The sequence below is a fragment of the Podarcis pityusensis genome (assembly GCF_964106645.2).
Source record: "Podarcis pityusensis genome assembly, chromosome: 3".
NCBI classification, from domain to species: domain Eukaryota; kingdom Metazoa; phylum Chordata; class Lepidosauria; order Squamata; family Lacertidae; genus Podarcis; species Podarcis pityusensis.
The window spans coordinates 72,778,838-72,805,311 of NC_138026.1; the positions used below are offsets into that span (position 1 = coordinate 72,778,838).

The 26,474-nt window shown below is 42.2% G+C and overlaps 3 protein-coding genes across 7 annotated transcripts in view; 2 read left to right on the forward strand and 1 right to left on the reverse strand.

The window, feature by feature from the left end:
- The first annotated feature begins 1,801 nt into the window (after window positions 1–1,801).
- Window positions 1,802–22,868, forward strand: LOC308474440 (uncharacterized protein). 3 transcript variants are annotated; one of them, XR_013984721.1, is made up of 6 exons: window positions 1,802–1,915; window positions 2,439–2,525; window positions 3,856–7,049; window positions 14,929–15,016; window positions 17,073–17,168; window positions 19,665–19,769. XR_013984721.1 is itself a non-coding variant. In XM_081000708.1 (4 exons), exons 1-4 carry the CDS (start codon window positions 19,321–19,323, stop codon window positions 22,723–22,725), a joined length of 1,137 nt encoding a protein of 378 aa, XP_080856834.1. In that variant the 5' UTR covers window positions 18,765–19,320; the 3' UTR covers window positions 22,726–22,868. The 3 variants fall into 3 exon arrangements, 1 of the variants encoding a protein (XP_080856834.1); XR_013984722.1 differs by lacking the exons at window positions 17,073–17,168; window positions 19,665–19,769 and having other exon boundaries at window positions 1,806–1,915; window positions 2,437–2,525; window positions 14,929–15,709; XM_081000708.1 differs by lacking the exons at window positions 1,802–1,915; window positions 2,439–2,525; window positions 3,856–7,049; window positions 14,929–15,016; window positions 17,073–17,168 and adding exons at window positions 18,765–19,402; window positions 20,479–21,267; window positions 22,663–22,868 and having other exon boundaries at window positions 19,665–19,867.
- On the reverse strand, window positions 7,438–18,549 carry LOC308474427 (monocarboxylate transporter 8-like). 2 transcript variants are annotated; one of them, XM_081000680.1, is made up of 9 exons: window positions 18,402–18,549; window positions 17,436–17,698; window positions 16,766–16,981; window positions 15,725–15,934; window positions 13,834–13,988; window positions 11,550–11,712; window positions 10,076–10,279; window positions 9,619–9,821; window positions 7,438–9,015 (listed from the first exon to the last, which is right to left on the reverse strand). In XM_081000680.1, exons 2-9 carry the CDS (start codon window positions 17,680–17,682, stop codon window positions 7,834–7,836), a joined length of 2,580 nt encoding a protein of 859 aa, XP_080856806.1. In that variant the 5' UTR covers window positions 17,683–17,698; window positions 18,402–18,549; the 3' UTR covers window positions 7,438–7,833. The 2 variants fall into 2 exon arrangements, with proteins under 2 accessions (XP_080856806.1, XP_080856807.1); XM_081000681.1 differs by having other exon boundaries at window positions 17,436–17,740; window positions 18,402–18,510.
- Window positions 22,869–23,673: 805 nt separating the features above from the next.
- LOC308474425 (uncharacterized protein) overlaps window positions 23,674–26,474 on the forward strand; it is a 28,740-nt gene continuing 25,939 nt past the window's right edge. Inside the window, exons 1-2 of one of the 2 annotated variants that reach the window (XM_081000674.1) lie at window positions 23,674–23,964; window positions 25,525–26,100. In XM_081000674.1, the coding sequence (XP_080856800.1) occupies window positions 25,675–26,100 (426 nt within the window). In that variant the 5' untranslated portion in view covers window positions 23,674–23,964; window positions 25,525–25,674. The remainder of the gene's footprint in view (window positions 23,965–25,524; window positions 26,101–26,474) is intronic. The other variant, XM_081000675.1, reaches the window with a different exon arrangement.

Consider the following 26,474-nt stretch of genomic DNA (forward strand, 5'->3'; position numbering starts at 1 on the left):
GTACTCTCTTTTTGACGCAAGAAAATCACCATTTTATAATTCAAATCGGGAAAAATAAATACAGTAAATGGACAAAAGTACAAAGATTCATAAAATGTTTAGGGGTATGCGTCCCCCTGCGTCCCCCCAGAAAAAAGCACTGTATACATGTCTGCTTAATGGGTACCATGACAGTAATTCAGATGAAGAAATAATCAGATTTAATAATATGATTTGCTAGCATTTGCTTGTTCCACAAACTCTTAATTAAAACCTCTTTTAGACTGTAAATCTAATTCTTCTGAACACAGCGAGGTTTACTTTCAGGTAAATCTGTATAGGATTGTGCTGTAAATGCAACAAAGCAGTGAACTAACCTGAGAGGCAATGGAGTTGTTAGAGGATAAACATGCAAATGAAATACTCAAACAAAGAAGCAGAGAAGCAAAATTAAGTATTTTAAGCTGCCTTCACTGCAGAAGGTATCATCCTTCCTTACTAGATTTATTTGGACCAAACGTAGTCCACAGTAAATTGAAAGGAACTGTGGTGTAATGGCTGGTCTATACGTCTTGGGAAGCCAGACTTAAATCCTCACTCGGCTATGAAAATCACTGGATGAACCTTCAGCCCTGTGACCCTTTCTATCCTCACATATAACATCTTGAGTTCTCTGATGGGAAGGCAGAATATAAAAGTAATGAACTAATTCTTTACCATATTTTTTAAAAAAGATTTTGTTTTACAGGAAGCTATTCATAAACGGAATAAAATAAATAAGATCAACAGTCCAGGCACTTTAACTTTGGTCCCAGGTAAATGGGTTGAAACATCTTTTAAGGTTGAAATGTGCTGTGTTTAGGACTTGGTGTTGTGTGCACAGGAAGCCACAACGCACGCATGCAACCATTCACTGGATACACTTATTTTGTTCGACAAGGAGATTCGTCTTCATCGGCACCACTCGGCCAATACTTTTCACTTTTCACAGTAAGCTTTCTTGTGTTGCAGCCTTTGGTTTATGCTGAGTTTTTCATTCAGTTCCATGTACTGTTTACACTTTATTTTCCCCCCATGTGCAGTGACTTAAAAAAACAGCAAGTCATTAAAAAGCCCAAATCTGCACCTGCACTTATTCTATGTCAAATTTACCCTGGTCCAGCTCTTGACACAGGACACTAGTTGTGCATAATAGCTGATTGCCATGCATGGGGATGTGCGTTCCACAGCTGTATGGGAAGATGCATGCGGTCAGTTCCATGGGACCTGGATGAATGTTGCAGTGTCATAGATTCGTAGAAGCAGAATTGTAGAGTTGGAAGGGACCCCAGGGGTCATCTAGTCCAACCCCCTGCAATACAGGAATCTTGCCCACGGATGTCACTGGGTGGACTTGAACCCCCAACCTTCGGGTTAGCCAGATGCACTAACCCATTGCACTATTGAAGGATGCAATGGGGCTACATTCTCCAGCCCCTAAGCTGTGGAACTCCTTCCCCACAGAGGTGCATTTGGCACCTTCATTATACAGCTTCCGGTGAATGCTGAAGGCACCCCTTTACCTTGGCTTTTGACACTTGACCTGTAGTAATAATAATAATAATAATAATAATAATAATAATAATAATAATTTATTTGTACCCCACCCATCTGGCTGGGTTTCCCCAACCACTCTGGGAGGCTTCCAACAAAGATTAAAAATACATTAAAATGTCACACATTTAAAACTTCCCTAAACAGGGCTGAAGGACCATATTTGAGGATTGTGTTTTTAATGTTGTACTTTAATGTTGTGACTTTCCTTGGAACCTTAAGGTGAAGGGCGGGAAATAGATAACAAGAAGAAGAAGAAGAAGAAGAAGAGGAGGAGGAGGAGGAGGAAGAAGTGAAAGCTGCTTCTGTATGTAGATCACCTTGGCTGCACTGGAGGAAAAAGGTTGGTTTAGAAACGTGTGCCCCACCCATCTACTTTCCCTTTGCTCAGATTTGCTTTCAACAACTAAAATGCAACTATCTCATAATAAAGCCGCAGAAAACAAACCAATATAAAAAAATAAAACCCTTATTTATTTATTTATTTCATTAAAATATGCCCCATTATTCAGAAAGGGATTTGTGCTAAGCTGTTCACATTCATTAAACAGTAAAAAGTCCGGATTGAATTCAACCAAATCATATTCAGACTGATTGAAATCAATGGACATGTAATCACAGCCATTGATTTCAATAGCTCTAAGTCTGACCTACTTGGATTCAGTCCTCCATGATATTCCACATATTGAAATTCTGGGAGAATTCACAGAGTCCTGTGAAATCAAAGACAGCACAATAGCTAATAAGTGTACTTCAAAAAGTTCAAGGAGACACTGATCTAGACTTCGACCAGTTTCTCCATAGGGCTTATTAGACGCATACTTTTCCTGCTTCATTTTCCTAATCCACTTCCTTTCTTTGCAGAGACTTTCTGTAAATCCAACTGAACTGTCACTGCTATTGCTACAAGTCTCCTCTGGTCAAAAGAAAGGCAGAGCACCATAATGAGTGGGGTATGTCTTTTTCTGAACTGAGTTCTCTTCACCACAGAGGGTAAAAGAGGAAGCAATACTATGTTATGTGTACTGAAACCGGTGAGGGAGATCAAGCAGAGCTGCCTTGAACTTCAAAGCCAATTCTGTTTCTTCCTCTGTGGCTGCAACCTGTGCATACTTAGCGTGAGACTTGGGGGAATTCTAGATTGTGCACATTCATCCTGATTTGTTTGCAGGAAGATAAGAGAGCATTGGCTAGAGGTTGTTGTGTCAAAACCAGTGGCATCTGACACTTTCCATTGCATTTCCCCTCACTTTCCCTAATGCAAAAAGTCTGATCTGTGCAACCCGAATTTGCCTGTGTTCAGTGTTAGGGTTGCCATATTTTAAGAGGTAAAAATCCAGACACAAAAAGTTGTTGAGCTTTTTTAGGGCAATCACCCAATAGCCCCTCCACTGCCGCTGACCCCAAGATTCTGTGCCAGAGCCTGAACCAGAGCTGCCCATGCACAATTTCTTTTTTAAACCAAAATCCAGGACAAATTGAAAATTCCCCCTGGATGGTCATGTAGGACCCCCAAAAGAGGTCATGTCCAGGAGTTCCTGGATGTATGGCACCCCTAAGTGTGCTAATCTAACTGCTGATTAATTTATGACTTTGTGTGAGTTTATGAAATGTATTTCTCCCTCCTTCCTCTACATGCACACATCCTATAATGTGTGAATATAAAGCTACATGAATAGGGTATGTGGGGAGATGCACTTTAACTGTGTCTTGATGGGTTTTTTAGGGTGGGGGAAGGGCTGTAAGACCGTTACTGTGCGGGAAAGTTTTGAGACCAAACTGTGTGATCACATTTAACCATGTTTGTGGTAACTTATTTTGCTGTGGCTATGTGGGATATCGTGATTTTATGAGATTTGCTGAAGCCAATCAGAAGTTAAGCAGTGTTATAACAGAATTGACAACATTCCAAACGACAAGCTTGCCAGCCCAGGTTCTCTGCTAGAATAGATGGAGTGAGGGAGCGTGTTGAGCGTCATACAGGAAGTTTTTTTGGGTCATAGTTTGAGACAGACGTGTGTGCCTTTCTATGTACCTTGCTCTCTCCAGAACAAAGAAATTCTGTCCCTGCCCTAATTTTGGTGATTCTCCATTCCCACTACAGCACATCCTCCCCCCCTGCTATATTCCAGGCCTTTCCTATTTAGCATGGATTTCCCCCTGCCTCAGAATCTACATTTAAGAACCAAACAAATGAAGACCAAATGTTTTTACCAAAAGTTTTCCTTACCTAAACCAGAGCTTGCCAAAATGTGTGTTTAACGGAATCCATTGTCCTTTCAGGAAGAATCAACCATCGCAGATTATTCTGATTTGTATGCTGAGATTGCAATGCCATGTGACAAGGATGAAGTCAGAAACTTTACAAAAGCCTTTCTTCCCATTACTTACTCCCTGATCTGTGTCCTGGGGTTCGTGGGAAATATGTTTGTAGTGATGACATTTGTTTTATATAAGAGGTCTGATTCTATAACTGATGTCTGCCTCTGCAATATGGCTATTGTGGACATATTGTTTGTTCTCACTCTTCCTTTCTGGGCAGTAAACTACGCTCTGGACAACTGGATTTTTGGGGATTTCCTCTGCAAGCTCACCAAAGGTATCTATGCCATTAACTTCAACTGTGGCATGTTGCTCTTGGCCTGCATAAGCATAGACAGGTATGTGGCCATTGTGCAGGCCATAAAGTCATTTAAGCTTCGGGCAAGGTGTCTAGCCCACAGTAAAGTGATCTGTTTGGCTGTCTGGGTCTCCTCTATGTTAATCTCAAGTGCTACTTTCATGTTCAGTGAAAGCTACGCACTTCCAGGCAATAATGCAACCACATACATTTGTGATCACAAATCCAGTGCAAATTCCAATGTACAATTGAAATTGCTGATATTAAGTTTCCAGCTTTTATTTGGGTTTTTTGTCCCTCTGTTGTTCATGGTTTTTTGCTACACCTTCATTGTCAGAACCTTAGTGCAGGCTCAGAATTCCAAAAGAAGCAAAGCTATACGTGTGGTTATCTCTATCGTAGTTGTTTTTCTGCTGTGCCAAGTTCCCTACAATATGGTTCTCCTGGTGACGGCAGAATCTATGGGGAAACTGGACAAAGCTTGCCAGAGTGAAAAGCAATTGGCTTACGCAAAATACGTAACGGAAACTCTGGCTTTCCTGCACTGTGGTATGAACCCTGTGCTCTATGCATTCATTGGTGTGAAGTTCAGGAACTACTTTGTGAAAATAATTACAAGCCTGTGCTGTGTGAGACATATGAACTGTGGAACTACCCTTGGTTCAAAGATAAGTTCCGATACTGTCCACTCCAGACAGACAAGTGAAGTTTGTGAATGACATAATGGATTATTGTGTATACAACATGGTTATCCTGGGGTAGAATCATTATTCAGGCCTCACACAGATATGCTGGCTTCTTTATACTGTTCAAATCAGTTCACTTAATACATCATGCCTGTATAAGCTTCTGCCACAGAAAACTGGTCAGTTTCAAAGGTAGCTAATAGCTCTTTACACATTTCAAATAAAGCCAGTCTCTCTGTTCTGATAGCGGGACCAGGTTTCCGGGTGTTTGCATGCATACCTCTTCTCTTCAGACATACCAGAAAAACACAAGATTGCCATCTTCTGGAAATGCAGGGACTCTTTCTTCCTTTAATGGGTGCAGCTGGCTCCTGTGTTTGTTTTGTTATAGTTCCACTTCAGCTATTGATATTATAAGAATTATTGAAAGTGTACTGTTATGGTTTGCTCCACTGCTTTCTTGAATTGGCTAAGTTGTCGCAATGGCACCTGTTGACCACTGGGAATAGGCTTTTCTTTTGCTGATTGAAATAGGCGTGGTTCCCCTCTCTGGCCCGTAAAAGGGATTTAGAATTATCATTTTAATTAATTTGATCATATGTAGTCAAAAGTGCAAAAACTAAGGGTAATGAGGGGACAAAAGATAAAGGACCCATTTGAGAAGATATAGGAAGTTTTTTTTATTGATTAGTCAAGTGTAAAGGATAATGACTGCCCTCCATCCCTGATATACCAGACTATAGACATTGGGAGTTATTTTCTCTCTTTGTCTTGAAACCCTGTAAAGAAAAACGCTGTAAATGAACTTTAAAGGAGAAAATGTTTAAGATTATCAGTATATATAGTCACTGAGGGGCCTTAGACCTGTTAATACTGTTCCTTTGCGCCTGTTTTGTTATGCTTGATTTTCAATTTGTATTTTCAAAAAAGTTGAATAAATAAATAAATGATAAAAACAAGGTGAAGGTACATCATTTTTAAAGTTTTATCTGATGAATTGATACCTTCACATCAGGGCCGTCTTAAGCATATCTGGTGCTGTGGTGCAAAGATCCCTCTGGTGCACCCCCCCCCCCCGCAACTCCAAAACAAGGGAGGGGGCGGTGGAAAATGTCCTCTGCCTCCCCCACCGCCCTGATCCCAGCTGTGGTGGCGGCGATCAAGCAGGAAAATGTGCTGACAGGCATGGTCTCCAGCGTTGGGGCACCCGAGAAGGCTGCGCACTGCCTTTTGCCAGGAAGCAGGAGGACGACAAGGACCCCATCTTTAGCAGATGGAGAGGCTTGGGAAGGAAGCTGCACACCCACAGTCACTTACAGACTCACTGTTAAGACTGTGTTCATGGAAGACAATCTTACTCAGCTGCGAGTGATCACCAAAGAAGAAGGAGTTCTAGTTTCACTGCAGGGAGGCAGTATGCCTCTGAATATCAGTTACTGGGCATCACAAGGGGGGAGAATGCAGTTTCATTCAGGTAAGGCTAGCCTATTTCCCATAGGCATCTCATTGGCCACTGTGGGAACAGGATCCTGGACCCAGCAGGCTTGCGGCCTGATACAGTAGGGCTCTTTGTTGTTAAATGCAGATTATATCTTTAAGGGAGTGTGGCATTTGCCCATTCAGTTAGAAAATGTTTGAACAGGTGGGAAAGATAGACCAATAGGAAAGCCGGCGGCGGAGCCTCCCTGTGTATAAAAAGGCTTAGCCCGAGATTTGAGTTAGTTGTTGTTGGGAGTTGTTGGTGGGTAGTTGGTTGGTTTCAGTGGGTTGGCTGGTTGGGAAAGGCAGTTGGAGAAGCAGTTGGTAGGCAGTTGGTAACAGAGTGACAGTTAGGGCAGTGGGTTCTTGAGTGAGGGGAGGTAGAAGGGATAGAGAGAGGAAAATAAGACTAAGAAAGTAAAGAGTAACAACATTTGGAATGCCGTAAACGTTTGTTTGTGACTGAAATAAAATACACTCTTCTCTATTAATTGAGAACCTGACTGAGGCTGAAGTGATTTTACCAGGGAGGACCTGGTTGGTGGCAGCGGATTAGTGGTGTACGGGTCAATAGTCCGTGAGACGACCGGGGGCTCCGTATGAACGCCACAGGGAGGAATAAACAACTATCTCTCACGTTATCCTTAATCATTAGCCATTACTGGGTGGGGCTGATGGTAGTTGAAGTCCAGGTAATCCATTTATTTAGCATTCATCATAATTTGCCTGCACAAAACTTACATGGTTGTTAGAATATGTCCTTATATAGGGCATTCATTCTGATATGTTTACAGGGCAGTTGGACAGCAACAAACTTTCATCCTCATTTGCTTGTGGGGTGTTTACATGCTGTCCCATTAATCATTCAGCAGCAGCATCCCAAAACAATGAGCTAGGTTGCAGGAACTACAAGTAAGTAATGGTGCCCTCCAGGCTAATGGGTGGACACAGAGACATGCTTGCTCTCTGCTTGATCCAAAGCTGCAACTAATAGAGAAGCAAGATCTTCTGGGGTGTTCATGCTGCAAGGTTATGCTCAGGTTGTATATATGCAGAAATAAAGACATAGTTTCAAGCCAATCCAGCTAAAGAAAAACAATTGAGGAGCTTTATTTTATTTTTAAAAAGCAATTGTCAAAAACTTTTCAACCACACTAGAAATCCAGTCAATTACAAATTGTTTCTACATCTAAGTTACAAAAATAATATACAGCTAAGAGAAGTGCTTTTTAGTAAATAGTATTTTGTGAATACTACTCAGACATCAAGCAAGGGTACTATGTAATGTACCCTTGATGGGCCAGACAGACAGATTTGTAACTGATCCAGTATCATTAACATTGCTGCTGCACTCTGATCATTTCTGTTGTGGTGCTTGTTCACCATCATCATCATCACTGGCAAATGCCATACCCTTTTCCATGGGAAGTCGAAGGCATTTGCTGTGCCTGTATTACATGTGTTGAAGTTTCACTTCTAAAGGGGGTTTTTATTGGTCTCGAATTGGCTGGGCTCTTCATCACCTTCAGAGTTCTCTAGGAAAGCCATTCCTCTTATTAGGGGAGGGTATCCTGTCGGATGTGTAGATCCTGAACTCCTGGCATCAGCTCTGCTCTCAGGATGCTCTCCTTTATCCTCAGGATGGTCATCTGCAAAAGACACTCTGCGCTCTGTTGGTCTGAAAGATCCCAAAGTTTCTGCATCCGATATGGATAGCACTTGCCTTGGCCTCAAGTCAGCTAAGCTCCCAGTATGTGCACCTTCAGCATCATCATAGTCATCTGCAAAAGCCACTCTGCGCTCTGCTTGTTTGAATGATCCCAAAGTTTCTGCATCTGATACTGGTATCTCCTGCCCTGGCCTTGTATCAGCTCTGCCCTCAAGGTGCTCTCCTTTGTCTTCAGGTTGGTCATCTGCGAAAGCCACTCTGCGCTCAGCTGGTTTTGTAGATTCTGGAGTTTCTGCATCTGATATGGTTAGCACCTGTACTGGCCTCAAGTTAGTTACACTACCAAAGTGCACATCTTCGTCATCATAATGGTCATCTGCAAAAGCCACTTTGCGCTCTCCTGACATTTCTTCATCTGATGTGGGCAGCACCCATACCAGTTTCGGCTTCAACTCTTTTGTGGTATCAAGTTTCTCTTCTTCTTCTTCACCATCATATTCATTGACGAAAGCCACTACATCTTCTCTTTTATGGGGAATGTGTTCCGACTGTTTTGTAGATTCAAAAGTTTCTGCATCTGACATGGTTAGTTCCTTTTTTGGCCTCAAATCAATTTCACTTACAAATTTCTCTTCATCATCAGCCTCATATGTGTTTAGAAAAGCCAACACATCTTCTTTTTTGTAGGAAATGTATTCTGGATGTTTTATCAATCCACTTTCACTTTTAAATGATGTTTCTGGTGTGCTAAGCTCTTGCATTGGCATCAAATCTGTTTTTCTTTCAACCTGTTCTTGTGAGTCAATCTCCAATGTCCCAGCGGAAGATTTTGGTTCTGCTTTTGTCAAAGGCCCTGTTGCATCTGACTTCATTATGCTTTTTAACGATTTCACACTGAATGATTTAATACTACCGGTAAATCTTTTTGAATGATAAGATTGAGTTTCATCACCAGCATAAAGTGTTTTTGTGTAGGAGGAAGTTAGACTCTGAAAGAAAAGAAATACAGTAAAATTATTATAAGGACTTAAAAAAATAATATTATTTTCTTTTTTCTAATGAGAAATTGTTATAGGGACTTGATAGGATGAAGAATCTAATGCAAACAATATATGATCTTAAGAACTGTCTCTGTCTTCATATACCCTGCCCCAAGGATCATCACTGTTCTTAGAAATTAAGAAAGCTTCATCAAATTATATTGAAATCTAAATATCTGCCTATTAAATAACAAAATCCACAGAATCTTAATGATGACTCAAAGCTCTTCCCACAAGAAATCGATAACCAAAACTATTTCAGGAGCATATTCTCTGGGTCAAAACTGAATCCCAACAAATTGAGTCACATTGGGTTGGTGGGGTCATAGTCATAGTCACGCAGTGTTTGGTGTGCTTGTGTTGTTTGTTGGTGTTGAATAATATTAATTTCTGTAGCATTTTAAATTAGTGCTAAAAATATATATATCATACCTACACTAAGGGAAACTGCACAGCCAGGATCACCCACACTTTTGCCCAGATGGTTACAAAATTCTGTGGCAAAGCCAGATTCTACTTGCTTAGAACAGAGTGTAGAATAATGGTATTTACCCCTAACGAAGGAGTGGGTGATTGCCAAGGAACTATGGTGTTTGTTATCACACATACAGAAGCATTAAGATAGTTTTTCGATGACTGTGTTGTTTCTCTTTGCAGCCATGGAATGAAAGCAAGGATGCTAGCTGCAGCAATATTGCAAATTCCCGTTACTACAAAGCCAATATTGTAGTTGCCGAGCAAGTCATACATTGCACCTGCAATAAAAATAGGCAGGTTAATTTTCCAAACTTAATTTCTCAAAGAATAACTTTATTTCAACTGTTCCTGTAAAACCTTGCATTATAATGACAAACCAAAAGAGATTTTAAAAATTCTTCCTACTTTCCGGGGCCACATCCCAAACACAGGCAGCATAGTAAAGAGACTGCTAAATAACTGTAAGGTGGGGGGTGGGGGTGGTAGGAACTAGCTGCCTAATAAAAGAACAGATTTGCATTGGTTGATTTACCTGCAAAGGGTGCACCAAAACAACTGCTTGCATTGACAACCATGAGAAATCCCCATGCAACTGGCATTTTCTCGGGCCCCATCAAATCAAATGTAAGGACAGGTAAGAGAACATAGTTTCCAGCATCAACAAATCCCAAAACAGAGCAAGCTGCTATTAGGGAGGGAAAGTTTGTACAGTGAGGAATGATAAAATATACCACACCTGGAAAACAAAACAAAAAACTACATTGAAGGATATTTTATTACAGACAAACATGTTTACCGATTCATTAAAACATGACAATACAGTAATGTTACAGCCTTAAAAGTCCACTATCCAGCCATTATGAAAGCTCAGTGCTCCATACTCAACAAATTTCTGTTTCTTAAACAGCTTCCCATCTCTGAAGGTGCTACGTAGTAAATCACTGTTGATACACTGCAGGTTTTTTAGCAGAGGTTGGATGGTCTTCTGTCGTGGATTCTTTAGTTGAGATTCCAGCATTGCAAGAGGTTGGACTAGAATATCTATGATTCTATGATTGCTTAAACTCAGGAGAATTTCATAAGCAGATGGGCAGGGAATCAAAAGTCTATTGGGTTAACACTAACCATTTTCTAAACTACACATTTGAATCTCAGATTACCTCAACAACTGCATTGTTATTCCTAGGCTTTTTTCAGAACACTTCCAAAATAAATGAATCCTCTCGAGGGCTTTTTACTCTCTTTACTGGGCCAGTGTTTTTTTGGGTGGGATACATAAACAATATCATTGGTTGACTCGTTAATGGGCATATTTCAAATGATGGTGGAACCCATTTGACTCTTTTAACTGGTCACAAATCTTCTTAAATAGTTGGGGGGAGACTACATTTGCATACACAAGGTATGTATACTTCAGCACTAATCTTAAAAACAAATACTAGTTAGTTGTTGCTGATAATTCTTTATTTATTGAGCCATTAAAAGGCAAGTATCCAATGAAAAATGATCAGTCTGGTGCTTGTCCTAGGTATATAGAGGCCCTATAATTCTTATGATCGGCCTAGTGTATTGTTTGGGATGACTTTTCCATCTACCAAATTCCATACATGCCGATAATTACGAAGAAATGGAATATCCATTCCACTGAGCCCACCCCTAACTAGCTGACCTCCGCCCGCCCCCCCCCATAAGACACTTGGCAGGGATAAGAGAAAGGAGTGGGTCCATTTTTGATCACATTTTCAACTTTTTACAATAAGGCTTTGCACACCCTGACCAGAGAGAGAAAACACATATGCAACACACCATCCAGCTATGGAGACAGAGGCAGAGTTCTGATTACACACGCCTGGCTGGATCAAGTAGCCGAACTTCATTTATTTCAGTCACAGTCCTAATCGGCAATTGTGCTCACCATGGGAGTAGTTTTTCTAATCCTGACTAGTCTCTTAAAAGCTTCACACTATTCAAACAAAATCAAATGAATGCTTATGCGGAATACTTGCCAACGGACAATATGGACACTTGGTTAAGATACAGCCGATCGATTCGTTCAATATCACAGAGTTTTCCAAATAGAAGAGAGCTAACCATGCTGCTCACTCCAATTGCTACCATAATGTAGGATGCTTTCTCCAGCGGAATGCCCAGGTCACCAGCAAGTTTAATCTGCAAAATGAGGCCACTGAGTTTATATTCACCTCTCTATGCATTTGTCAAAAATACAATGTATATTTAGGCAACTGAGCGCTGATTACAACTGAGCAATCCAGGTCTTTCAGTGTTACAGCGGTTCCTTGTGTAAGTCGGAGTGTTTGAACGCACACTGCCGGGAGTCGGCAAAACATACATTAATGTAATTAATTGAGAATCTGCCATGAAGCATCAAACCTCCTACTTCTTCTTCTTCTTTCTTCTTCTTGCCCTCTCCCTCTTCAGTAGAATCTGTGGACAGCTGCAAAGTATAGAACTGAGGCAATGACATCATTGATTTGCCATAATAAAGGGATGTGATAATTTGCATCTGACAGGTTCTTCATATAAAATAATTTGGTAGCCATCTTTAAGCCTTTCTGCAGAGTAAACAACGAAGGAAAGTGCAAATGGTCTCAAAAGGAACAGCTAAAGGTCCCTTTCTCAAGCTTATTTATCTATTGCATCTATATCCCTTCTTCTCAAGGAACCAAAGGTGGAGTACATGGCTCTCCTCTTCCTTATTTATTCCCCTACCTATGAGAGGCAGTGACCGCTGCCCCAAGGTCACCCAGCGTGCTTCATGGCCAAGTGGGGATTTGTACCCTAGTGTAAGGGACTGGGCCGAGGAGGAGGAGGAGGAGGAGGAGGAGTGGTGGAGACCGCCTCCCCCTCCTGACCCTTCCAGGGAGGAGGAAGTGGAAGACAGTATAGATTTACAACAGGGGGTTGTGGGAGGTTGCATCTCAGAGGCAGAAGAAGGGAAAAGCTGGGAAATCATGGAAGAGCCGGAGCAACACCTGGCTGACATGTTCTCATTAGAAAGCATTCCAGACCCTCCATCTTCCAGAACCCATCAAGCCTTAAAAGTAGGAGAACAAAGAGTTTGAAGACAGACGGCATGTAGCAGCACCCACAGAAGAAACGGTGAGAATGATGAATGAGGAAGTGGGAGAGGTGGGGTGTGTGTGTGGAGATTCACTCAGGACAACACCGTTATCCAAGAGACTGGGTTCTACAGCCTCTCTCTGTAAATAAAAAAAGACTAAGAAACGTTTTCTTGTCTTTATACTTTCCTGGGCAACCAGCCGGGAGCTGCTGACAGCATCCTGACACCTGGTCTCCTAGCTGTTAGTCTGACACCCTGATCGCTACACCACACTGTTCTTGCTAGGTGAGTCTGCCCTGCCCACCCCCACCAATGATTTATTTGAAGTCTATTTACACCTACACCTTCAGCACTGTAGTGTTCCCAGGCCAGCATAAAAGTTGAATGTAAAAATAAGTAAGCAACAACAAAATCTGTGCCTACAAAGTGTCATCAGATCTATACGGTCCCTTGGTAATTATAGCAGATCAACCTTTGCCAGCCTTCCCCGGGGTTATTTAAGATGAAAGCAATAAAAAATTATCCTTTTTGGTGCACTGATCTAAGATCACAAATATCTCCTATTCTCAAAATGAAGACAACCAAGGACTTCGCTTTTCTGTACCAGCTTTGTGTAAGTCACTTTTTCTCAGCCACCACTGACCATCTGTAAAATGTGGATAGAGAGCACAATTGTAAAAGCACAAATTATAATGACAAGAAATTGCATATCTGGCATATAAATAAGGTTACATATTACCACAATACAGCTGTACCTTGGAAGTCGAATGGAATCCGTTCCAGAAGTCAATTCGACTTACGAAACGTTCAACTTCCAAAGCACAGCTTCTGATTGGCTGCAGGACGCTCCGGTAGCCAATGAGAAGCTGCAAAAGCCCCTTTGCATGTTCAGCTTCCCAAAGAATGTTCAAAAACGGGAAGATTCATTTCTGGTTTTCGATTGTTCAGAAGCTGAAACGTATGAGTTCCGGGGCATTTGAGAACCGAAGTACAACCTGTACTTGCTAACACTTTTAAAATTGTCCAAACACTTACTGGGTTTTGTTCCCAAGGAAGATACTTATTTAGAAGAATTTTATTATGAAACATTTGATTCTATATTGAATGCTGTTGCATCGTAATCATATATAAAATTACATATAAAATACAGCAGAAAAGAAGCATACTGAGGATTTCGCATGAAAACAAGTGTACAAACTAGTTCTTACCATATGCACAAATGGTATGAAGAATCCAAACTTGGCTAATCCAAGAGAACAGACCCAAACTTCAAAGATACGATCTTTCCACAAACTTAAATCAACAATAAAACCTCTTAGTGGGGAGGTTTTAAACTTTTCGACTACACTTGGATGAGCTCTATCTTTAAAAAACACACAATTGAAACAAACTATTATTTGCATAATAATATTTACAAAATACCACGGCTAATAAGGATGAGGGCCCACCATCAAGAAGCAGTAAAGATGAGAAGATGTGTTTTAAACCCTAAGCACATATATGAGGTTTCAAACACATACAGCCAATGCACAAAAATCTAATTTGTACTTCTGCTTTAAGTACATGGAGACATAGGAAAATGCCTTTTGCTTAATAAACAAAAGGTAAAAGATATTCCTAACTAGTCTGCTATGTCTGCATAAGTGGTACTCTGACCTCGCCCTTAAATTTAGGAAGCTTGCTACAATAGAACTAAAATGCTCATATCTCACTAAAATTTCACAAAACAAGATGGAAATCTTCTACTTCCCCCACTGGCACCAAACCCTTTATCAACTGAATCCTGGGGAAAGAGGGCTTCAGTTGTGGGATACTGGCCTAGTTTCAGCCACTGCATGACCTGGGAGTCAGCCCCTTGAGTACAGCTTTCTTTCAGCCAGAATTCAGTTCTGACACCTCTCAGGTGGGTGCCATTGGCATTCTAAGAGAATGAGGGAGGTGTTCACGGTGAGTTCCGGCACCTCTTTTTCTAGAATAATAGCCCTGTCCTTGAAGTTAACTGAAGACAAATTTCTCATGTATTTTTCAAGTTCCTGTTCCCCACTCTGTAATGTCTAGTTCAACTGACTCCATGACCTAATGTCGTTATAATGTGCATTCCCTGCTCTATTTCACATTACTGATGGCTGGCAAGGAATCACACGTTATAATGGTATCAGGATGTGGGAGAAATTAGAATTTCATATATATCTAATGGAATAAATGAGATATTGTTGGTGGGGGAAGGGGGACATATGAACATCCTTTTCAGCTGCAGTCCTAAACTCTGGTTCTAACTCAGTAATTACTTCTGCATCTTACAGATGATTCTGAGTCAATGCAAGTTATGCATTCTTAACATGAAAATGAGAAAGGAGCCATGGAAAGTCATTTGCCAGGTGGGGTGATCAGGTAGGATACAAGACTGAACAGTGAAATGCAAGAAGCAATTTCAGCATGTGCAGCTTTCCTTACTCTTCATTCAGGAGTGGCAAACCATACGTTCCAAAATCTCATTTTCTTCTGTGGGGAACCTTTGGCTGAACTCCCATCACCCCTGACCAGTTGCCATGTTTGCAGAGGCTCTTGGGAGTCGTAGTGCAGAAACATCTAGAGAGGCAAAGCTTCCCTGCACCTGCTTTAAACGGTTCGAGTCTGTCTGGACATTAAGATCTGCCTTGGAAGGCCTTGCTTGCAAGCCCACCAGTGAGACTGATTCAGCTGCCGGGCAAAAGAGACAAAATATTTTCTGTGATGACTGCCAAATTATAACTCCCTCACAGAGGTATGGATGACCCTGACTTCCAATTTTTAAGCAGGGTTTCAAAACTTATTTATTTAGGACCACCTTTTCTTAATGATGGCCACCCTTCAAAGCAGGGCTGGGGAAGCTTTGGCTCTCCAGCTGGACTCCGATTACCATCAGCCCCAGCCAGCACAGCTAATGGTTAGTGATTATGGGAGTTGTAGTCCAGCAACATCTGGAAGGCCATAGACTCCTTGTTCCTGTCTTCCTGACACATCTAGTTGGCCTGTTGCAAATGAAAACATATCTGCAACCAGAATATAACAAAGGCAAGAAGAAGGAAAACTAACTAAGAAGACCAAAACATTACATACGTTTTTGAAGAGGCTGATATGCAAATCCTGCAATGATGCATATTATTAGAATTCCACTGTATACACGTAGGCTACGTCTCCATCCAAGTGTCTGAATTAAGTACTCGTGAAGTTTATTCTGCACAAAAGTTCCTGCGCACCCTCCTGCCATCACTATTCCAGTTGCAAATGAGCGCTTTTTAGTAAAGTAAAGGCTGACCATTATCAGGCCTACAAAAAACAAATGGCAAAAGTTACTAAGGTTTTCCTGCCCCATCAAAGTCTATGCAAAACTAGGTTTGGTAAAACAGTGTCATGTATGACTGAAAGTACAAGTGCAGCTACAATTTTGTCAGGACTGCCATGTCTGCAGGGGGAGCCACCTAGTGGATGCGATGTGTCATGCCTTTTCTTTTAGTTAAGAAATATCAGTGTGGAACAGTGGTTGAACAAGAGGCCATCAACTCTCTGGGGCCCATGAGCATATTTAGAAACTTGAGGAAATGCCATAGGAGGCCATTCCCCATATCCACACAACACCTACACCCCATATGACAGTGTGGTGCAGTGGGTAGATGAAGGGTCACAACTCACAAGCATTTTGGGTCTATGGGCACCTTCAGAAACCTGAAGAACTGTCATGGAGGACACCCCCACCCACTGCAAACCCCTCACACTCTTCACACCTCAACCCCATAACACTCCACCCTGCTGTGACTTCCACATCACAGTGCCCAACACTGAAATTTTACCTCACAACACACTGTCCTAAGCTGAAACACACACCCTCTACACACAGGACATTGCACACCTGAACAGATATATATGCTTCAAATAAATAAATGGTAGTCTATACTAGGTACAGTATGTGTTATTTTGAAGTACCCAGCCTGTCAAAATGACCAGATAAATTTAGTGGTTATAATGAAAAATATGAGGCCTGTATTATGGAGTGACTTTTTTCTTCACGGACACACAGCAAACTTTTCAGAACAAAGAATGCAACTGGCTATTTTATTGTGATTCAGGTTGCTTGACTGATTTTTTTTTTTAAAGTGTTACCTGGAGTGGTGCCCAGGCTTGATCCCACGCCAACAATGATTCCGTGAGTGAAAAATAGTAAACGCAAATCATAGGTATAGGAAGAACACATTAGACCAATCATGACAACCATTGCTCCAATTATTGCCACTTTGATGGCTCCATATTTCACCAGAAGTTTTCCAGATACAGGACCAAATATCATAATGAAAGCATAGCTGATGGATCCGATCCAGGCTAAAAAAGGACAAACAGCTGTAATTAAATGAAGGAAAATGCACACATGCCACGAACGATATAGTAAAACTGATTGCCATATGCTTCACAGGTATGAAATACTATAACCCTTGAGGTCTATGAAAATGCGGCAACATATACAAGCCACATTGTTTTGTTATTTCAACACATCAACAAGATGCAACAGGTAATATTAACTCCCTCTTTATTTTTTGTATTAACCCTTAAGGTTGTAGTCAATGTAGCACTAAGGTGAATGTTCTGTCAGCACAAAGATTTCTCCTTGCGCAAGATAACACTCCCTCCCGAACACCCACTAGAGTAGACCTTTTGAAATCCACAGTTGGTTAATGTTTGCTTATTTCAGTGGGTCTACTCTGTGTAAAACTTAGTTGAACACCACCCATTATATCATACTTAATCCAACCGTATATAACATGTGACGATGACCTACCTATCTGTGAGTTGCTTGCCTTGAAGGTTGTAAGAAGGGGCATCATATAAACGCCAAAAGCACTGTGGAAGCCACTGATAAACAAGGAATGGATCGCTGCTGCCAACACCACAACCCAGCCCCAGGCCCCATCAGGAGGGGGGTGTACAAAAGAAGCATCTGCATTGATCTCAGCCAGAGTTCTCTGTCGCCTCAAACCATGTCTAACAAACAGTACCACAGACTGAAATCTCTGCAATATGCTCATGATGGAAAACAGAGACCTGTAATTGGGGGGGGGGGGGAGTAAATGGATGTCTGTTAGCCTGCAAAACATGAAAAGGGTTCTTAATATATAGACTATATAATCTAAAAATCTCATTATTGATGCACAAAGACCTGATTTGCAAACAAAGTTGAACTGGTTGTAATCCACAGAAGAACTCACTTATTGATGATTAATTTTATCAAAACCTGCAAGTAACTCTGTTGCTCATGTTGATTTTTCTTTAAATACAGAGCATTAAGGGAATCTTTGAGTACACACTTCTGATTTGCTGTAAGATCCATCTTTCCACTTAATTTGGTGCATGCACTGTTTTTTAACATGATAAAATCCACCTCTGGGGCTTTTTGGGTTGTGGGGAGGTAAACAATGAGGTGGGGTTTTTATTGAGCCTATAAGTATTATTCCCTGTTTAATTTCTGTATTGCCTTTTCCTCTTATAAGCAAAATAATAATAATAATAATAATAATCCCTCAACTGTTTAAATAATATGAGGAAACTTAAGGTTTTATGTTCACCATACTGTTCCCAATTAACACTGCTAGACTATAACTTCAGTCATCCCAGGCCATTTGGCCATGCTGGTGCGGGCTACAATCCAGTAATGTCTGGAGGGCCACAGGTTACACATTCGATTCCTCAAGTTGTTCTTCCCGCTATCAACCACGGATGTTCCTATTTATACTCTCCTGACCAATACCTTCTATGGACGGAGCTAAACGGGAGCGGATACCGCACCGCAATTTCGCGAAAGGTGGGGGAAAGTTAGCTGATGTCTCATCCAACATTCGTCCCTTTCCTGTCTAGTCCACTGTTAGCATCCCAGCAGCCGAAGGGAGCCTAGGCCCCGCCTCCATTCCAAAGCGGGGGCGGGGACAATGGGAATATGGTCGAACACACACACGGGGCGGGGCTGCTTTCTAGGTTGCCACAGAGACAGAAAGATGAGAAGCGCACTTCCACTTCAAGGTTCCAACATTCGAGGCTTTTGTCAACCGCGTTGAAGTTTTATTGCCATCAAGTGGCACCTAAATCTTGCGAAATAAGAAGGCAAGTGCGTCGTCAAGGGAAGTATATAAAGTGCGCCTTCCTTCAATGCAGCGCTACTTCTTGTGGGAATGTTTTGAGACCACTTACTGTAACTGGTATTATTACGCTTGGCGCAACTTGAGCGTTTTATAAGGTTCCGGTTTCTCTTTCTTTTTGCAGTAACTGGAGCAATGGTGGTCATGTTTGGTCTAATGGGTTCTTCCTATTCCTATGATTTGCGTTTACTGCTGTTAAATTATGGCAGCAACACCCGAAGGAGCACAAATCCCCCGCCCAGCCTTGAATATACAGTACATACAGCACTCGTTACTTTCTGCCAGGACTGTGTTGAAGTTCCCGCAGAAAGAAAGAAAATAAGAAAGACAAACCAGAACCTTATAAAAGGAGGGTGCGCAGGAACTTTTGTGCAGAATAAACTTCACGAGTACTTAATTTAGACACTTGGATGGAGACGTAGTCTACGTGTATACAGTGCAATTCTCTTTCCCTCCCTAATAGCAGCTTGCTCTGTTTTGGGATTTGTTGATGCAGGAAACTATGTTCTCTTACCTGTCCTTACATTTGATTTGATGGGGCCCGAGAAAATGCCAGTTGCATGGGGATTTCTCATGGTTGTCAATGCAAGCAGTTGTTTTGGTGCACCCTTTGCAGGTAAATCAACCAATGCAAATCTGTTCTTTTATTAGGCAGTTAGTTCTGTGCTGTTGGAGTTGTTTCCTAAGGAAACAACTCCAACAGCACAAGTTCCTACCACCTCCACCCCCCACCTTACAGTTATTTAGCAGTCTCTTTACTATTTTTAAAATCTCTTTTGGTTTGTCATTATAATGCAAGGTTTTACAGGAACAGTTGAAATAAAGTTATTCTTTGAGAAATTAAGTTTGGAAAATTAACCTGCCTATTTTTATTGCAGGTGCAATGTATGACTTGCTCGGCAACTACAATATTGGCTTTGTAGTAACGGGAATTTGCAATATTGCTGCAGCTAGCATCCTTGCTTTCATTCCATGGCTGCAAAGAGAAACAACACAGTCATCGAAAAACTATCTTAATGCTTCTGTATGTGTGATAACAAACACCATAGTTCCTTGGCAATCACCCACTCCTTCGTTAGGGGTAAATACCATTATTCTACACTCTGTTCTAAGCAAGTAGAATCTGGCTTTGCCACAGAATTTTGTAACCATCTGTACAGGGCAAAAGTGTGGGTGATCCTGGCTGTGCAGTTTCCCTTAGTGTAGGTATGATATATTTTTTTTAGCACTAATTTAAAAGTGCTACAGAAATTAATATTATTCAACACCAACAAACAACACAAGCACACCAAGCACTGCGTGACTATGACTATGACCCCACCAACCCAATGTGACTCAATTTGTTGGGATTCAGTTTTGACCCAGAGAATATGCTCCTGAAATAGTTTTGGTTATCGATTTCTTGTGGGAAGAGCTTTGAGTCATCATTAAGATTCTGTGGATTTTGTTATTTAATAGGCAAATGTTTAGATTTCAATATAATTTGATGAAGCTTTCTTAATTTCTAAGAACAGTGATGATCCTTGGGGCAGGGTATATGAAGACAGAGACCGTTCTTAAGATTATATATTGTTTGCATCAGATTCTTCATCCTATCAAGTCCCTATAGCAATTTCTCATTAGAAAAAAAGAAAATTAATACATTTTTTTTAAAGTCCCTATAATAATTTTACTGTATTTCTTTTTTTTCAGGATCTAACTTCCTCCTACACAAAAACCATTTATGCTGGTGATGAGACTCAATCTTGTCATTCAAAAAGATTTAGTATTAAATCATTCAGTGTGAAATCATTAAAAAGCATAATGAAGTCAGATGCAACAGGGCCTTTGACAAAAGCAGAACCAAAATCTTCTGCTGGGACATTGGAGATTGACTCACAAGAACAGGTTGAAAGAAAAACAGATTTAATGCCAATGCAAGAGCTTAGCACACCAGAAACATCATTTAAAAGTGAAAGTGGATTGATAAAACATCCAGAATACATTTCCTACAAAAAAGAAGATGTGTTGGCTTTTCTAAACACATATGAGGCTGATGATGAAGAGAAATTTGTAAGTGAAATTGATTTGAGGCCAAAAAAGGAACTAACCATGTTAGATGCAGAAACTCCAGAATCTACAAAACCAGCTGAGCGCAGAGTGGCTTTCGCAGATGACCAACCTGAAGACAAAGGAGAGCACCTTGAGGGCAGAGCTGATACGAGGCCAGGGCAGGAGATACCAGTATCAGATGCAGAAACTTTGGGATCATTCAAACAAGCAGAGCGCAGAGTGGCTTTTGCAGATGACTATGATGATGCTGAAGGTGCACATACTGGGAGCTTAGCTGACTTGAGGCCAAGGCAAGTGCTATCCATATTGGATGCAGAAACCTTGGGATCTTTCAGACCGACAGAGCTCAGAGTATCTTTTGCAGATGACCAACCTGAGGATAAAGGAGAGCATCCTGAGAGCAGAGCTGATGGGAGGCCAGTGCAGCTGGTACATTATACAGTCATACCTTGGGTTAAATATGCTTCGAATTGAGCGTGTTCAAGTTGCTCTGTTACTTCCGGGTTTTGCCACTTGCGCATGCGCAGATGCTCAAAATGACGTCACATGCATGAGCAGAACGGTGAAAAGTGATGCGTGCGTGCGCAGACGTGCCGTCGCTAGTTACATTTACCTCTAGATGCGAAGAGGGCTCCAGAACGGATCCCGTTCGTATCTAGAGGTACCACTGTATGTCTGAGTAGTATTCATTATATGTCTGAGTAGTATTCACAAAATACTATTTACTAAAAAGCACTTCTCTTAGCTGTATATTATTTTTGTAACTTAGAGTAGAAACAATTTGTAACTGACTGGATTTCTAGTGTGGTTGAAAAGTTTTTGACAATTGCTTTTTAAAAAATAAAGCTCAATTCTTTATATTTAGCTGGATTGGCTTGAAACTATGTTTTTATTCCTGCATATATACAACCTGAGCATAACCTTTCACCATGAACACCCCAGAAGATCTTGCTTCTCTATTAGTTGCAGGTTTGGATCAAGCAGAGAGCAAGCATGTCTCTGTGTCTCCTGCTTCCAGCTTCTTCACACATAACGCTTCTGGCTACTGTCCTCATAATTAGTAGCTTGGTGAGTGGGTCTGGAGGAAAGGCCCACCCATTAGCCTGGAGGGCAGCATTACTTCCTTGTAGTTCCTGCAACCCAGCTCATTGTTTTGGGATGCTGATGGGGACACTTAGCGGCCAAAGAAACATGGCTGACCAGCTCAGCAACCTCCTTTATTAGATTTTAGCCCTCACTGGATACAGGGCCCCAAGAATGGGAAGGGACTCAGGGCATTATCCAGACTGACCCCCCCCCCCAACATGAAAAGATTTTTGTGTTGCAGATTAAATTATTTTCCTAAGATGGCATAGTGTTTCACTAGTTCTATTACCAATACAGTGACAGAACAGCATGAAGATGAGTCTGACTGAGAAATCTATACACTGGCCAGGTGGAGGCAGGGCAAGACACAGCAGCAGAGCCACTGCTACACCCGCTACCCCATCGCTCATGCTGGCCCGGGCACGCTTGTGGGTTGTGCTAGCCTGGAGATGGTGTGGCAATCCGGCCCAGTGTCATCAAGTGATGGCACTGGGGCTGCTTCAGGAGCCAGAGGAACCTGGGCAGGCACAGTCCCCCCATGTGAAACTCTATTGGGGGACTCTGAGTGGGTTGCTGCTGACAAGAGAGCCTGCTGGCAGTAGTTCTACCTGCACTTTGGGCAGGTGGAATGGTGAACTCTGTGCCTTGGGAGATGTTCTGGGCTGGGCAAAGATTCTTTGCCTTGTTGATGGCTCCCTGAATGGATCTTGACCCTGTCTTTCTTTCTTGGCTATTCAGGTTGGCTTGGACTCAGGAAGACTGGTTTGTTCTGTGAAAGTGTGGAGAAGACTGTTATTATGATGGCTATTTTACTAATAGGCTGTCGCTCAGGATGCCTTTCTCCGTGCTTTTATTATGAGATTATCATTAATGTTTCCAATGTGTTTTTATTGTTCTGCACTGCCATGAGATATTTTGATAAAGGGCAGTATATAACTGAAACAACAACAATTTTACTATGCCTGGCATCTAGAAATTAGAAAAGGGGTCCAGGCACCCCACAAACGTATCACAATACCGTGGGTTGTATCTTGCCCTGCCTGCATGAGTCAAATTGCGCTCTTGCCACAGGGCTTCCCCCTCCTTTCTCCCACACCTCTAACTGCAATCAAAGTTTATAGCTCGGGCCCCAATAAAAGAAGAAAGCGAGGAGATGAGGACGGCAATGCTTCCAACGAAGGACTTGACAATCCCGTGCAAGGCAGTAGCTGAACTTGATGGTGTCGTACTGGAAGCTAGGAAAGTGCAGAAGCAGAAGACAAAAGTCCCAGCAGAGAAATGGAGGCGACCCTGCAGAATGTAGACATGCATGCACTTCTTTGTAGCTGAGCTGGGCTTGCAGTTATGGAACCACGGGAAGCGCGCGAAATCCTGCAGGGAGCTGGCCTTGCGCGCGCGCCCCTCTCGCCTCCCAGGGATGTGTGGGGTCTGCCCCCTCAGCCCGAGGTGGGTCTCGGCCGGGACGGGGCAGTGGCAACACTTCCTTCTCCAGTGCTCCTTGCCGATCCCGGAGCCACGTGGTGGGGCCTAGGGACGCGGCTTGGGAGGCTTGAGAGGCTGAGCCTACGAGGGGGAAGGACCTGCCGGTTGTGCACGTCCAGGATCTGCTCTGTTCTCTGCAATGCCCTCCGCGCCCCTCGGAGAAGCTTCCCACCAGGGCTGTCTCGGCGAGGCGAGGAGCACAGCAGCTCTCTTCCGACGGGGGGGTGGGAATAAAGCGGGGTTCCAGCGCTGCCGCCCCTCCCCGCCCCTTCGGCGAGCCGAGGCTTCAGCCCTTCCTGTTTACGGTTGCTGTAGCTACGCCGGCAGCCCTCGACGCCTCGCTGTCCCTCCTCGAAGGATTAGGTCTTTTCCTTCAAGCCCCGGGAGGCTTCCTATGCAGACACAGCAGCGACTGAGACGGTCAGAGTGGAGAAGACGCGTCTGGATGAGCGCCAGAGGGGGACTCTTTCGTCTGTCACAAACCCAGCCCACCTTTCCGCAGAGTTGCTCAAGGTGGTGTTCTTGATTTTCATTTTCTCCTCACAACAACCCTGTGAGGTAGGTTCGGCTGTGAGACAGTGATTGGACCAAGCGTACCCAGTGAGCTTCGTGGCTGAGTGGGGATTGGAACCCTGGGATGTCCTGGCCCTAGTCTAGAACCACACTGGCTCCTTGGCACATTTTGCTGGGGATACATAGCACACTCATGGCGTTTTAATGCTATTTCCTTACAGCATTTCTGATGGCTGTGTGACTGAAGTGTATGGTTCAAGTTCTTTGCTATCCCAAGGCTACAATCCTGCTCACAGTTCCCTGGGAGCAATTCCCACTAGTCTCAGTCGTTATGTTTCATGCCTGGACAATAATGCATGAACCTTGTACCAAATAGTACCTAAGAGCCAGCTTCACTCAAGAGTAAATTTCACGGTGTTCCCATGGAGGTGCATAGGATTGCATTAAGCAGGTGCCTTTTGCAGTTTCGTAATCTGATTTTGAGTATTTCATCTTAAACCTCTCAAACGCGCAAATGGCTGCTGTTATAACATTGACTATTCTTGCACTTGCTGCATTTTTTAAAGTGTGTGTGTCACAAAAACTATAATAAGAAAAAAGTGTTCAGAAATGACGTTAGTTAAACCTTAAGAAAATTTTTGCTGAATTGCTATATAGTTCTGGACTGAAACTGCTCAGAACAGCTGTGAAATCTTAGTTTTTGGGTGTTTTGTTTTGTTTTCAAAAGCTAACACAAGCACCATGCAGAGCTGTTTTTAATGCAGTAGGATATTTTGAAACAGGCCAGGGCATTGGACAAGAGGGCCTCATTAGATGGCTTCCAGGTTAATCCATTGCAGCAAAATCAGAGAGGTTGTTGACCAACTCTAGTCTTTCAAAGCTTATTATGCCATTATCCCCGTGTTAGTCTTTAATTGTTAAAGTATTCTCTGTTGTTCTTCCACGTGGAGGTTCTTTCAGCCATGGCCAGGGTGATGGTGTGTCCACTTTTGACTTCCATCATTAGGTAGTGGCTGGCCAATGACAGAGAGTGTCTGTGCCCTTGACCAAAACTACCAAGTGTGTAGATGTGAGGAAGGGTTCAATCCATATGAGGCAAGTGTAGCGGCACAGAGCCTGTATAAAGGCATTTAGCAACATGATTAGTTTTTACCAAGGCAGCTACTGAGGGATTCTGTACAAAACCACTGCTGTCTTTATGTGGCTAAGCATACAGTATTGGCAGGGGCTAAGAGAAATCCTGGCATCTGGATACAACTGATATTTGTGGGTTCACGCCAATCCCTTCTCATCCTCACATTTCCACCACAAACTCTTCATCACTAAAACATGCTACGTTCTATAGAAAGTTCAATAAAGCGGGACAGGTAGAACAAACTAAGATCTGCATTAGTGTGAGTCCATCATTCTGTCAACAAGAAGACCCCAGTGCTTTTGAGAAAATGATAATATGGAGAGGGGAGGAAGGAGAGAATTATCTATTTTGCCTTGAGCTCTTTGGAGGAAAGGTGGTGTTTAGAATAAATAAACAACAACAACAGCAACAGCTTACTTAATGTTTACTGTTTAGCTACTTAAAACCTGACTACTGCATATTTTTTCCAGGTTTTATTGAAAAAAAGAACTTTACCCTTCAGTGCAAAAAACCCCTATTCTGTTAAATCAAAATGAAGGACATTAGGATTAGTTTCCACAAACTTTACTCATTTTCAGCTACATTCACAGTTCCATAAGAAGAGTTTCAAAAGGTGGAAAATGGAATCAGATATTTTCAAGAGGAAAGACTGTTTATCTGAGCAGGTTGTAAAAGATTCACCAGCCCAAGCATCATGTCATAGCACAACTGATGAAACAACGGGATCTTCCTTAAGTCTGGGTTGGGTAAGCAGCACAAACAGCCCCTTTCCTGCACAGTTTACATCCTTGAATACGTCCAGCACACTGGAAAGAGACGTTGGCCTACCTGGTGACCTAGGCCACCTTCAAACCTTTCAGGATGCCAAGCCATTCAGTTACACAGCCAGCTCTATTCTTTTTCCTCACTTATTACCACCAACTCAGGCAGGAACAGTACCTGCTGGTAAAACCAGTGAAACCCTGGGAATCCCAAATGCTGCCGCTGCTACTTCTCCTCCTCCTCTGATAACTCAAGATGCTATATGCTGTCAAAACGAGAAACAGGTGAGGTTGCGTTCCATTTAAGCTAAGTTAACATTATTACAATCCAAACCCTCTAATTCTGTGCACCCTGCTGAATACTGCACTAGTGTCTATTCAAAACAAAAGGTGTCTCCAGACTGTCACTATTTTACAGGAGGAATTTAAACGCACACTGGAACTTTAGGATTTCCACAGTTAAAGTGTATTAAAGCACTCTGTTGTTCTAGTACAACAAATCCACTTTTAAAAATAATTTTAAAATGGACATTTTGTGGTTAAGAAAGTGATGGGGAAATGGACTGAAAAATGTGAGATGATTGAATGATTAATGGGGCAGCATGTAAACACCTCACAAGCAAATGAGGATGAAAGTATGTTGCTGTCCAACTGCCCTG

Coding starts and splice junctions, on each gene's coding strand:
- LOC308474427 (XM_081000680.1), bottom strand. CDS start 17,682: ATGAGCATATTGCAGAGATTTCAGTCTGTGGTACTGTTTGTTAGACAT. Junction 15,935..16,765: donor AAGCCTGGGCACCACTCCAG/GTAACACTTTAA, acceptor TGTTTTTTGTAG/GCCTGATAATGGTCAGCCTT. Junction 9,822..10,075: donor TTTTGGTGCACCCTTTGCAG/GTAAATCAACCA, acceptor TTTTTATTGCAG/GTGCAATGTATGACTTGCTC.
- LOC308474440 (XM_081000708.1), top strand. CDS start 19,321: ATGGGGCCCGAGAAAATGCCAGTTGCATGGGGATTTCTCATGGTTGTC. Junction 19,868..20,478: donor CACCCACTCCTTCGTTAGGG/GTAAATACCATT, acceptor CTTTTTTTTCAG/GATCTAACTTCCTCCTACAC. Junction 21,268..22,662: donor ATGGGAGGCCAGTGCAGCTG/GTACATTATACA, acceptor TTGGCTATTCAG/GTTGGCTTGGACTCAGGAAG.